A 14414-nucleotide genomic window follows, 5' to 3' on the forward strand; every position below is an offset into this window, starting at 1 on the left:
CAATTCTTTATGCTGACACTGGAATATCTGTCCTCTTTTATCTGAAATTAAACTCTTGCAAAATTTCCCCTTGGATTTTGAAGTGAAGGAAGGAAGACCTTGCAAGTGACATGGGCCTCTCCCCCAGTATTCTAATTGTTGCTTTCTTCCCTCTGTTCACCTCTACAGGCAAGTTTATACCGAGGAGGCTACAGCCGATTCGCCCCTTATTGAAGTGACATGAGCCCCCCTGCAAGTGGGACAGCCCCCCCAGTTCATGAGGCCTGGCTATTGCAATATTTACTAGTAGAGGAACTCTATAGCAAGAAGAGGAGGAAAACAAAAGAAAAAACAAGAGAAATACTTTTTTATACCTCACTATGTTCTTTGAATATGTATTTTTTCCTTTAAATTTCTGCCTTTAATTCTTTTGTTCCAAAGATTGTGCATTTTTGGGTTGTTGTTTTTTTGGGTTGTTTTTTTTTTAAACTGTGGTGAACATAATGAATTTCCATGTCTGTATATTCGTAGCTTATCCTACCAATCACAAAAGAGATTAATAGAGCTAAGGAGCATCCTTAGGAAACAGCATCATGGAATTAAATCAGGAACATGCAGGCGTTTATATTTTACATGGGTCTGGTGCCTGAAGCCTCAGTGACATAAGGAAGAGCCCCTCTCCCCCCGGAGGGCCATTCTCATTGGCTGCAGCTGGAACCTGCATGCTGTTGGAGACCCAAATGTCCCCCATTTTATTGCCTTCTGGCACACATGGGCTCAGGACAGTTCCAGAAGCATCAAGATTTTACAATTTCCAAGACAATGCTCCTCAAAGCTGCCCAAAGACTTCGTCTGTTAATGGTTTTAGGGGTCAAGACTTGAAAAGAATATTTTATCTTCTGCTTCTCTCCAAACACTTTACTTTAGTGATTATTGCCCCTCTACCAAGGCTCTCCTCTGTTTCTTTCACTTGCTGTGGTCTTCCTGTCTATCCAGCCTCTCCCTCTTTTCTGTTCTGGAGGAGCAGCAGACGGGAGACAATGACTATCATACCTGAAGCCATGGCAAAGAGAGTTCTCTTTGAGATAATCAGGAATCTGATGGCAGAGCTGCAGCACATCCTGAAGTTAGAATTGAACATGATGGAGAAAGCTTGTACCAGCGCCGCTCTCAACAATTCAGCTCTCCAAAAATCTAAGATCTTCTTTTCATCGTGAGCTGATTAGCTTGGCTGCAAGAATGCTACTGAAAAAATACATGAGAATAAGACAGAAAATGTGTCCTGATTCATGATCCCACAAAAACGGCAGAATTGGTAGTGACAATCTTCTGTGTCACAACTATTCCGGAATTCACCCTTATATACCTTTGGCATCTGAAAAAATTGAAACATGTTTCAAAACAATTTAAAAAGAGAAAACTTTTGCCTTGATACACAGCCCAGAAACTTTAGTGGGTTATCTATCACCTCCCACTCCACTCCAGAGAGAAAAATCTGCATCCATACTACTTAGCTTTCGGAAGTATTGCAAGTTTTTAGCTGAGAGGGGTGTTAGGAAGACGGGGAGCACAGAGATTTGCTCCCTTAGATTTTTTTTTAAAAAAATGTATGTGGAATGCCCTTTATTTAATGCAGTGGGTGCCTTGTAAGTTACTATAGAAGCATGCATGTGACAACAAGCCACTGCTTTCAAATATCTATCGCTAATTTGGAAGTTGAACTAGCAGAAGAGATCCTGCATTACCCTCTCAGCTTTCAGAACTTTCTTGGCACCTCTTGCAGATTTTCTGCAGCTTTTACCTTTAATAAAACCCTACCTGTTAGAGAAGCACAATTCCCTTTGGCTCCATGGCCTGCCTAAATTGGTACTGGGTGACATTTCACCCTTGAAAGGGCAGCTAGGGGGTGGACCTGTAGCTGAAGCCTGCTCAGTTCATTTCATCATCTGCCCCCTGATGTCGATCTAGGAACAGAGACATCCTGAAACACTTCAATGAGCCGGCCTATTGAGACATACTGATCCAGCCGCACATGGCTCCCATCTTTGCCCCCACTCCTTGTTGTACCTTCTCAGTGCTTGCACCAAGGATGCTGGAGAGGAAGCCTGAAGAGAGACAGGCACCGGAAATCTTAATTAAGCTAGAGACTCTAACAGTGTTCATTCTCTGGAACAAGTTGACACCAAACTGCCAGCCTGTTGGCCACTTCTATTTCTGTTTTTTTTGGTGTCTTATTTTTCAAGCCAAAGTTTGGTTTGTTGCTATTATGACAATTTCTGTTGTTTTTTGTATATAAATATTTTAGTTAGCTTGAAAAGGGGGGAGAGGGGAATGAGGGGTGCCTGGGCTTTCACAAAATCAAGGAAATGAGGAAGCAAGCCTTTCCTAGCTTACCTCAATGTTTTGGTGTCATGCTCACCAGAAGGCCGCTTTCACCACAGAGCAGTTGGGGGTGGAATTGGTCTTAATTCCTGCCCAAGGAACAAAAAACAGTGAAGATCTCTGAAATGCATTAGCAACTGTGTAATAGGAAAATCTTTCTGTTAATGTTACAGAAAATGATGCAGACTGCATAGCTCTTCCCACTGTAATTGGGTCAGCTTGACTGTCTTGCATACCAAATACCGAACACCTTGGGTACCCACGGATTTTACAGGCTGTGCAGCTCCTCTGTTAAGGAAGCTAAGTACCACTCAATGCAGGTCATAAAAGACTGAGTGGCATCAATAGCCCATCCTGTTACAAATAGTTCCTAGTTTGAAAATCATCTGCTCATTTAAGTTGTATCGGCACTAAGGTCACCTGCACTAAAGTCACCTGCAGGCTAACCTTAGACTAGCCACTTCCCTTGCCTATTTTTGTATCTGTAAAATGAAAAGGCAAGGTAACCCCTCTTTTGTGAAACACAGTGAGATCATTAGTAAAGAACACTATTGTTAACAGTACATTCATGCCTCCATAACTCTTTAAATGTCCAACAAACCGATTTTGTAATATAGCAGCTCTTTAGCCATTTACCCGTTGGTTCTTAAATACCCTAGACATTGAAATAGAATGGATACAAAGCTAAGGCTTTGTGTATTTTCCTACAGCCCCTGTCCCATGTGTAGTCAGTGTGAGGGGCTCTTAGATTTCAAGAATGGGAACCAAATTTGGATGACATCTTTTTTCATGGTGTCCCGCACCTAAACAAAAAGAGAGTTTGCAAGCAGCTAGGGAAATACATAGAATGCTGCTTACCAACTCCAACATGTGAGGGATCCTGAGCACTGTGGGGGGGAAAGGCTGAGGAGAGGCTTGTGTAAGGATGTGTTGCCTGTTTGCACTGGTTTTAAAATGAGGAGGGGGGAACCAAAATCCTAGTAGACAAGATGGAGAACTGGTGTAAAGGTTTTGTGTGTTTTTATTTTTGTCATGCTCTTGAGAATGTCAAATAGGTTTGCAGTATACACCAGTATACTTGATTCTTTGTTGGATAAAACACTACTTTCATGCTGTTATTGTCTGAAGAGCCCATCCCCCTTCCTACACCCTGCTTTACCCTAATCTGGTCCTGTTTGGAAATTGCTTTTATTTACAGTGTAATAAAACAGAACCTCCAGTAATTGAGGCAAACTATTTTCTCGTAGTCAGAGTGAAAATGGTCTTTCTAGTGTGTTTTGCTAGTATTCACCCCTCCCGCACCCCATATACCTCTCCCCCCTCAACTTTCCCATCTTAATTTTCAGATGGGGAGAACATCACTGCTTCATAGGGGAAGGGATGAAAACTGCAGAAAGATATCCACATTCAGAGCTGGCTGCCATAAATAACCAGACACTACAGAAATGTTGGCAATCCTTCTGCAGTAAATTTTGTCCATACTTCCAGGCCACCGCCAGTTGGAGATTATTAGGGAGTAGTTTAAGACAAGTTGAATTGAAACACTGCCAGTTGACAATGACTGGAAACTGAAGTTTTCTTTAAAAAAAATCCTGCACTCTAGCAGTTGCAATCTTTCCTGCCAACTTTATTTTCCTAAAGCCGTCCGCTAGAGTATTCATTTAGCAAGGAGTTTGCATCATGTCACTTAGTTAATGGTTACTTTTTTAAAAGGAAAATTGGGCTTTTCCCCTTTTGGATGGAACACTAAAAGGTCTTTGCTGCTTTTTGAGGAAGAATTGTTAAGGAATATATCCCTATGTTCAGCATAGCTATGCATTGCAATTTTGGCATCTCGGTTTGCCTGGGGTTTAAGAAGTAATCCTTACAGATGTTTTTTTTTTTTTTGAATGAATGAATGAAATAGCTAGGGCAAAGCTGACCCAATAAATATTTTTAGGCAGAATGATTGGACATTACTAAGATGACTGTAAGATTAGAGACTATCCAGAATGAATAGGTAACACTCCGAACTAGTCACTGAGAGGCCTAAAATGCCCCAGGCAGACTTAGCCTCTTCTTGCAGTCTGTCCTGCACCTCTTCCCTTGCCAGGTACCTATGAGACATAGGATGCATTGTAGTCTCTCTTCCTCTGGATCATTTCCCAGGTTGATCAGGGTCTTGTTTCCCTGCGCACTCTGGAAAAGGAGTATCTGGATTTCAGGACATTGTGGCCGTCTCTAACACCCCCAACCCCATCCCCTTTTAAGTATCATATTGTACAGTAGCTTTCAAACCATACAGTATTCATTGGGTTACTCTTATTATTATCAAGTAGCTGGAATTGTGAAGGTCGGAGTAGTTAGAATTTTAGCTTTTATTCCTTTTTTTGTATTACTATCCATGTGTATAAATTATTGATCATGTTGCTGGCTTTTATAAACTCTAAAGCAAGGGAGGAGCCCTTCCTCACCCTTTGCGAATGGTAATGAAGCACTGTTTTTAAATAAAAGAGAGAAACACCACTCCCAGACTCGGTTGTTTGTATTCCAAACCTCTTGTTTAAAAAGGTTCTACAAGTCTCAAGTCTGTTTCCCATTATAAACCACATTTTCTTGCTTTGATCTGGAAAATCAATCTGATCCCTTAAGAAATAGTTGTGAAACACAGTGAAATAGGCTTGAAGAAATGGAAATAAGGAATTCTAGGGGGGAAGACTTAAATATTCAATCAAAATAAATGGAGGATAGTGGGTAATTGCTTTCATTTAAGACATTTATATAGTACTTTTCAAGCTTTGAATGTTTTTAAAGGACTAAAATGCATTGTTTTGGATTGAATTTTTTCATTTTATAGTATTTTATCTTTTACATGTAGTTTTACATCATTTTAATATTACCAGAACCTTTATCCATTTTGGTGTTCAGTTTTTTGTATGGTTTTAGCTTTATTGTGCTTTTAAATTGTAAGCTGCCTTGAGTGCCTATTTTGGGAGACAGGTTGGATACAAATTTCTGAAGAAACTTCTAATAGAAAATACATACACAAACACGCAAAACAATAGAGTAGGCCACTAGTGTCAGTAACTAGGACAAGTCTACAGATAAAAAGAATGAAATAAAGTAGATACAATGAGCAACATTGTTCCTTACTAAAGAGATTAAACAAATATTTTTTTGGGGGGGGGGGGTCCTTCTAAAATAAGATATGAAGGGGATTGAACTCTCTGCAGTGGGCATTGGGGCAGCTCACAACCCAAGCATTCTGTTAAAATTAAATTAAAAGGTTAAAAGGTTAAAATGCATAACTGTTGAATCTTTCTTCCTGTGCTGCTGAGTGACATTAGTTAACCCATTTTTAACTGGGCCTCCCCCAGATGTTTCTAGGTTGTTGTGCCAGTCATTCTTTGTTACGTTGACTAGGGCTGATGGAAGTTGTGAACTAACTTCTGGAGGGTCACAGTTGCCTAACCAAATGTTAAATGGATCAGGCTGCAGGATTGGTTTTGTAGGAGATATCTGAGTCCTTGGGAATAGCAGACATGACTGGGCCAGGCAAACTCTGTCTCTGACAACTTGACAAATTCATATGCACTTATCACTGCATATGAGATCTGAAACATGGGATAGGAGGTCTAGCAATGCTAATGCTACACAGCTGGCTCTTGACATTTTTAGGGATTGACCTTGGGCAAATCAGTAAGCAGCCATTATGTCTTGGACTGTAATGTTGAATCCAACTTTGCTAGCTATGGATAGGGAAACCCTGAGGCAATCAGCAATTGTCAAGAGATTTTCCTAGCATACTAATGTCTTCAAAAGGATTCTATGTGTTCCCATGCTTTTACCTTTAATAATGAAGAAATTAACTTCTTGTAAGCCAGTGTTGAAGGTTAACACATTTATTTTGACAAAAGTACTTTGAGATGAGCAGATAGAAGGTGCTTTTAGTTATGGAGTGTTAGTCACTAGCACATTAGCATTTTTTTCAAGCAGATAAGCTTAATAGCCATAGAGCAACTGCAAATTACTCTACTGGAAGCCGCTTTTAAAGCAGGATTATTCTTGCAATCAATTTCCAGGGTTGTCAACCCTTCATCAGACTGAGCTTTGTAGTAGTGCCATCTAGTGGTTGATCTGCATGTGGATAGACTTCATCTTCAGATCATTAGTATATGTTGGGAAGATGCAAAAGAAGCTGAGCTTTGAAAAGTTGATAGCCACTGGCCTTCATGTGGAATTCTGGGAGCTGTACTCTACAAAATCAATATTTCCAATTTCCCTTAAGCCAGTGTTTCTACTTGAGTTTTTACATAGGTTTAAAAACAGTAATTTGATTCTATCCCCAATCTTAGGAAAGTAATCAGTGCAGTGGACTGCATGGGAGAAACTCAGTTTAAACTCAGTTTAAAAATATTGATTTTTATGCCCTTTCTCTAAGGAGCTCAGGATTTTAGGTGTCCGTGAGCTACCTCTCTACCTCCACACTTGAATTCTTACAACAATCCTGTGAGGCTGACACTAGCTTCTCCTTAATTATATGGAAGGTGATTTAAGTCCTGGTTTCCCTGAACCTGGTCCAAGTTTATGCAGAACCCAGTTTTCTGTCAAATACTCAAAAGATCACTAAAAAAGAATATCAGAGACTAGCATGCGGTCTGCCATAGATCTAGTGCATCCACTGCATGATATTGCTTAAATCTGGTTTGTAAATGACTTCTTATGGCGGTGAGGAAATACAGCCTTTTCTGGAATGGCATTTTTATATGCAACAAGACATGTCATGCTTATTTGAGCTTTGGGCTGCTTTTGCACATTTTATCTTTGTTATTGAACTTACAGATAATGTTGACATTGCACATGATGCAGGTTATGAAACATTTTTGTTCAGTAATGTGCTAGAAAAACATCAAAGGGTTATTTCTTGGCATTTATATTAGAAAATGGTGGTGTAATGTTTTAAGAATGGGGAAAACACTGATTCAGAAGCAACCAACTACTGCTCTACAGTGGTGGCTTACAGTCTTTGTTCTCCAGATGGTTTGTACTCTAACCTGTACAAGCCCCAACTAACATGACATAAACATGAAATTTGAAATCCCAAACTTCTGGTGGGCCAAAGTTTAAGAACTATTGATTTACAAGATCTCTCTATCATGTCTATCTTGGCTACTATTACCCATTTAATTTGTTCTTGCTGTCTTCTCAAATGTGAAGGGAGGACTTCAGTCAAGATGCAGCTTACTGTATTGTGTGGCTGTATTAAACACTGCTTAGTGCAAAGATTAAAGAAGATAGCAGTAGAGTGCGATTTCCTGCTTCTTGGCAGGGGGTTGGACTGGATGGCCCATGAGGTCTCTTCCAACTCTACTATTCTATGATTCTATGATTCTAGAGCTGTTTTTTGTTGCCAAAAATGTTAAGTTCAAATAGCTCCTCAGTATGTACTGTACCAGAAGGCAGAATTCAACTTTTTCCCTCAGAGAGATCAAATGACAGTTGGCTCCCTTGGTACTACAAGCAAATCAGGCTTCGAGTCATCTGCAGGCCCAGCACAATGCATCTTCTCTCACTGTCAGTCAAGACCAGCTGTCTCATTTTTAGAAGCTTTCTCCGCTGCCATCAACCGACCCTAATTCATTTTGCTTGCTTAAGGGCATACTAAGGGCTACACTCTTAACTTTAGTGTGTTGACGTAAATTGAATCAGCTTGTTTTATTAATAAGTCCCATCAAAGCCATTTTCATTCTTTTGTATAGAAACAGCTAGATAAAATGAAATGCTTCTAAATACAGCATGTCCTCAAAAAAGTGCAAAGCCTTAATTGTTTATAGTTATGGAATATTTTGTTTTGCATTTTTTCAAAAGAACCCCCCCCCCCCACACACACACACACACAGCACATTCAGTAGAATTAAAGATCCCTATGTCTTCAACAATGCGAGCAGTGCATTGCTGCACAGAGATGATAATTTAACCCCTTAAATAAAAATGTAATTTAAGGTGGAATTTTAACTCTAAATTGTTATAACATTTATTCTTCAATGTAAATATATAACTTAGCTGAGGTGCTGCTTTTAGCAGTTGAAAATGTATGCATTTTTAAAAACTCTATATTTATACCATGCTTCCCTAAACACTTTTCTGTGTTTTATATTCTATGCTCTCAGTAGTGCTTAAAGCAACCATATTTGCAGCAGTAGTTGTATGCCTTTGCAGTGCAGGTGGTGGCTGGCTTTAGTTTTAAAAATACATTTCTTTGTTGACCTTTGGCTGCCATTTAGTTTGCCATAAGAGCAAAAACAATCAATTTAAAAGCAGTCAAACCCAGGTGAAATAGCTGTAGAATGAGATTGACAGGAACCTGGCAGTACCAGGCACAAAACAAAAACAAAACTAAAGCAATATTAGATCTGCTAAAAACTTTAAAAAAAACCCAAAAACAAAACAAAATTTAAAACCTCAAGATATTGTCTAAGATTGATAAAAGTGGACAGAACTTGGAAAACAGAATCATTGACTCTTATGAGTTGGAAGAATAACAGGGGCCATCAAGTCCAACCCCATGCCTTTTTTAGTATCTTGGTCACCCTTCTCTGGACAGTCTAACTTGTCAATATCCATCTTGAATTCTTGGTGCCCTCAGCTGAATACAATGTTCCAGGTCAGGTCTGACCAAGACAGAATAGTGTGGCACTAATACTTCACTTGATCTGGACACTATATTTCTGTTGATACTGCCGAGAATTGCGTTGGCTTTGAGCATTTTTAACTACCTTTCATGATTCATATAATTTTAAAGATTCGGGATTCTGTCATCCAAAAACGTAATTTTTATATTCTGAAAGCAGGGCCGGCTACCAAGCACTGCCACTGCAGGGATCTTGTTGCCACTCCCTGCCTATCTTGTCTCTCATCACCAGAGAGAAAATTAGGTAGAAAGTCTCTAATAGTTATGTTCGTGTGCAAAACACACATAGTTCGGTAGAAGACACATGGTGGTTCACCTTATGTTAATTTTATTATATTACAACAGTGTTTTTCAAACTCTGCTTCTCCAAGTGTTTTGGACTTCAGCTCCCAGATATACCAGCCAGCTTACCTTTCCTCAGCCCACCTCTTACAGCCAATCTTATTCCCACAAGTTCCTATATCCTGCCTAACCCCAGTGTGATGAATGCCTTTGACTCAGACATGGCCCAATATCCACTGTCGGAGCTTGAAGACATGCTAAAAACATCTGCACATTTTTGTTTTCACATTTCCTTGTTCATCGGCATTCACATGGGAAAAAGGTGGTCTTCTTAAGGAATTGATCAAGTGCAAGCCATACGCAGGAAGTAGTCGGCAGCTCCTTGAGAGGCCCAACATCTTTTGAGCGCAAAACCTTAGGAAGTTTTGTGTCCTTTTAATAGTCTCCAGATTGGGGGGAAAGGGGAAATAGTAGCAGCAGCCATATTCTCCACTGATCCATGAATATTATCCTGCCTTCAAAAGCTGCTACCCATAATTTTCTTGCTTATGCTAGGTTTTGTCTCAACGCCCTTATAGTGTTGACTGCTTATATAAATTATTGAATATAATTCTGGGCCAGTTGGGTGACACTTTGCACAGAGATGTGTGGAAATAAGCTCAACAATTGCAAGCACTTTGTGGAGGAAATTTCTTAACAAAGGTAATACTTCCTTTGCAGAAGTCATCTCAATATATGGTCCATCTCTCCTTGTCTATGCAAACATGTGGACAAACATTTTCACATAATGGGAACTTGTATTGATCCTATATCTTATATTCATATGGGTGGGTAATTTGTGGCCCTTCAAATATTGTTTGAACTATACCTCCCGTCAGCATAGTCAATGGTGAGAGATTATGGGATCCCCCCCTCCACACACACACACACACACAATATTTGGAGAGTTATATATTATCCAGTGGTTAAAGAGGTTGGTACAATATGACTCCCATATCTGCAGGGGAAACATTCCAAAAACCCCTGTGGATACCTGAAACCATGGTTAATAGTGAACCCTATATTGGAAGCATACCATTGAATCATAGTGGAGTACTTGAGAGGCCTACAACACTTTGGGGCAGCATGGGTAAGTGGAACTACATATTGAATCCACAGATAAGGTGGTAGTATTGTATTTGCAAAACACCAAAGGACTCCCACTGGCCTCCTTGATAGTGCTAAATCAACAAGGGGGCAGGCTTGCATTGAACAGCTGTCCTAAGGAATGTGGACTGGGTAGCTTGGATTGCTACGGTCATCTGTCTTAGACAAGGATTTTTTTCTTTCACGTTTCTGATGGAATTGAATTTTAGGGAACTAATTTCTTATGTTTACATCATAGAATCAGAGATTTGGAAAAGTACTCCCGACAAATGGCTATCCAGCCTTTGTTTAAAAGCCTCCAAAGAAGGATCCTTCACCACACTCCTTGGCAGTGAGTTCCACCATTGAACAGCTCTTATGATCAGGAAGTTCTTCCTAATGTTCAAGTGGAATTTCCTTACCTATAATTTGAACCCATTGCTCTGAGTCCTAGTCACTAGGGCAGAAGAAAACGGGCCTGCTCCCTCTTTTTTACAGCATCCTTTCAAATATTTAAACGTAAACAAAAACGATCAAACATACAAAGAAAATAACGTTAATGTACAAAGAAAATGACTGAATCTTAAGAGATAGTCTTTGCTGGTGAGAACCATGACCTGCTGATAATTTCTGACTTTCTCCACATCTTTTATTATATTGTATGAAATACAAATTTCTGCCTAAAGCATTCCACATCATTCCTTTCTTGACAAGACACTGCTTTTTCACAACACTGTATTAACACTATAATATTCTAAGAAAGGTTTCATGACCTTTCTATATATTCTTGCTTAATATTTCAAAAGAGCATGCTATATGGTCATTCTTTTCGCTGTCATTCCTAAACATCTCATAACAGCATTAGCTTATGTAAAATGTTTTTTACCTCATAAAATGGCTGATAACTGCACAACAGAGCAATTGATTTATATATATATATATTTAAAAACCCAGCAGAGTAGCATAAAATGGCATCATGAAATCATATCTAAAAGCTAGAATAGCTTGGGGACAATCAGGGCCGGCCCAACAATGAGGCAAACTCCATCATTCGATAGAAAGGCAATTAAAGTAGAATAACAGTCATATTCCCTAAGGCCCCATCTACGCTACCGTATAAAAACAAAATTATCATCTTTGAACTGATATAGCAGTGTAGACTCATTTAATTCAGTTCAAAGCAGATAATGTGGATTATCTTTGATAATCTAGATTATGTGGCAGTGTAGAAGGGGTCTAATTATCCTGAATAATTCATTGTTATCCCACTCTGGCCTCTTCTACACTGCCATATAAAATCCTGATTATCTGATGTGAAAATCTGGATTATATAGCAATGTAGAAGGGGTCTTTCAGCTGTTTTTCCAATATCCCAGTTTTAATCTTCTCCCACATTTCCCATTTATCCTCAGCTGAATTTAATTGCTCCAAACTTTACTCCCCTCAGCAGAGAGAGAGGATGTGATGGAAACTGCCTTTCCGTTTGTACTTCAGGCAAGAGCAAACTACTGCAGCTGTTTCCGGCTTATCTTTTCTTCCTCCTTAACAACTCTCTGCCATTTAGTATTGTGCAACTACATATGTGCTGGTTTTCATTTATGAAATATTGGAGAGAGTGTAATGATGTTGTAAATGTGAATGTGCTCCACGTCTGAGAATAATTCAGAGGCAGAGTTCAAGAAAGAAAATAGGAGTTAGGTTCTCAGCTGAACTGTGTGCCTCCCTATCTGCCTTGTGTGTGTTAGGTCCTTTTACCCACACTAGTGCCCAACAATCCATCTCTCATGCAAGTTTAGGTATTCCCTGTAGAGATACCTAGGTTAGGCTTTTCATTATTTTAAGTTAAACTTACACACAAAACCAGCATGTTCATCATCAGAAAAAAAAAATCAAAATTTGCAAGATCACCACTATATCTGTTAGTATCTGTTAGGGGCTCTGCTATTCATGCAATGTTTATTTTCCCCACTGGCTTGATTGAGCATTAGCAACATTTCTTTTAATTTATTAACTGTTTCTCGGATTTTAGCAGCTGCTTCAGCTCCATTAGTTACATGTTGATGATCCTCAATCATGCTAAAGATTTCTTCGACGAAAGACATCATAGCATATGGGAGTCTGCTTATGATCTTTGGAATGGGAATTTTTTATTTTTTATTTTATTTCTCTAATATGCACTGAGATAGTCCTTAGCGCTTGTCATATTGGAAAATTGATCAGAAATATTGGAAACTTGATCAGCAAGATTGGAAACTTGTTCACTAATGTCGAAAGCACTGATTTTCTCCATAATATTTTCTGTCTCTTGGCAAAAACTTGACCCCAAACTTTTTAGCTTTGTCTTGCTGTTATTTATGCTTATTGTACATACTTTTATCATCTCATCTATTTTTTCCTTTTTCTTTGAATTAAACTCTGTACATGTACGAATAATCTTACGACTTGTTGCTGCCACTGCTCCTAAACTAATCCCAGAGGCTGTCAGGGCAACACTTGTGCCCACAGTGAAAGGGGCCAAGGATGCAGCCACAATGTTTAAAATGCAGGAAGTTACGTTTGTCATGTAAGTCACAATGGTGGCAGCATTAATAGCCTTATTGGTTGCGTCAATGCTGTCTGCCATTTCTTGAAGATGTGGAATGGCTTTCTCAATCCCTTCTCGAAGCAAACGAATGACCTCCTCGGTCTTTTCTCTCTCCCCAGATTCTGTAACTGTTTCACTGTCATGTTCTTCTGAAAGCCCGTTCCTACTGTTTCTGTTTCAAACCAAAGTAAAACATAATTCTCAATTGGTGAAATATGCTTCCTTGGAGTGGGTGATGGAGTCTCCTTCCCTAGTGGTTTTTAAGCAGAGGATAGATGGCTATCTGTTGGGAGTGCTTTAATTGTGTTTTTATGCATGGTAGAATAGTGTTGAATGAGATGGTCCTTGTAGTCTCTTCCAACTCTAAGATTCTGTGAATCAGCTATCAACAGCCTCTCAAAATAAAGTCTTACAGTCTATGAAATGATAGGATGGGGCAGTCTAACCTCTTTTAGAAGGGAAATCTAGTGCCCGGAAAGAGCCCCTTAAAACACAATACAGTGTTCCCTCACTTATCGCAGGGGTTACCTGCGAAAAGTGAAAATCCGCGAAGCAGTGACGCTATATTTGTGTTCTTTGCAAGTAGCGTCTGTCCCCTCCTCGCCTCTCAAGCATGCGCATGTGCGCTCCCGCCACTGCCACTGCCTTGTGAGGCAAAAACAAAGCTGCTTCAGCCTCCTTTTCTCTCCCTTCCTTAGACTTCTCCTTAGGAAGGAAGTAGAAAGAGGGATTTATAATATTTTAGGATTTATACTATTATTTTAGTGTTTATTTAAAAACCGCAAAACAGCGAATCCGCAAAAAGCGAACTGCGAAGTAGTGAGGGAACACTATATGCCATTTTCCCACCAGATGTACTTGTGAAGGATAGTAGGACACAGAGAGGACACCAAAACAGGCTGACTGACATCAGAGAATACAGTTCTTCTGATGACCAGGACTCATGTCATATAAGATTGTATGGGGCATAACCAATACTTTGAATTGTGCATGGAACAGAAGTTCTTTGCTCCCTGGAGCCAGAGCCAGCTAGTGATCAGTTTTAGCTGTTTGAAATAGTGAAGGTTTCCACACATTTGCAAACAGCATCGACAAAACTCCCCCCAGTTCCAACTCTCACTATAGCCGCTTGCATTTCAAAATGAGTTTGCAGGGCATTTGCAGTCATGGCAATGGTTCTATGATTATAAAAATAAATACCACATTGTTATGTACACTGATCTTATCGAACTGAAATGTCAAGTGATGTTTCTAACCCTTGTAGGGGCCAATATATGGGGCAGAATGTTTGAGTATTCTTTTGTGGAGTTATTTTGAATCTGCACCTGCCTTTCAGGGCCCTTCTACACTGCCCTTTATCCCAGGATCTGATCCCAGATCATCTGCTTTAAA

At 39.5% G+C, this 14414-nt stretch overlaps 1 protein-coding gene across 12 annotated transcripts in view; it reads left to right on the forward strand.

The window, feature by feature from the left end:
- Window positions 1-4866, forward strand: part of rbfox2 (RNA binding fox-1 homolog 2) — a 244094-nt gene extending 239228 nt beyond the window's left edge. For all 12 annotated transcript variants that reach the window (XM_062982988.1, XM_062982986.1, XM_008110639.3 and 9 more), the window contains one exon: window positions 169-4866. In XM_062982988.1, the coding sequence (XP_062839058.1) occupies window positions 169-223 (55 nt within the window). In that variant the 3' untranslated portion in view covers window positions 224-4866. The remainder of the gene's footprint in view (window positions 1-168) is intronic.
- The last annotated feature ends 9548 nt before the right edge of the window (window positions 4867-14414 follow it).

The sequence above is a fragment of the Anolis carolinensis genome, chromosome 5, assembly GCF_035594765.1.
Source record: "Anolis carolinensis isolate JA03-04 chromosome 5, rAnoCar3.1.pri, whole genome shotgun sequence".
NCBI lineage: Eukaryota > Metazoa > Chordata > Lepidosauria > Squamata > Dactyloidae > Anolis > Anolis carolinensis.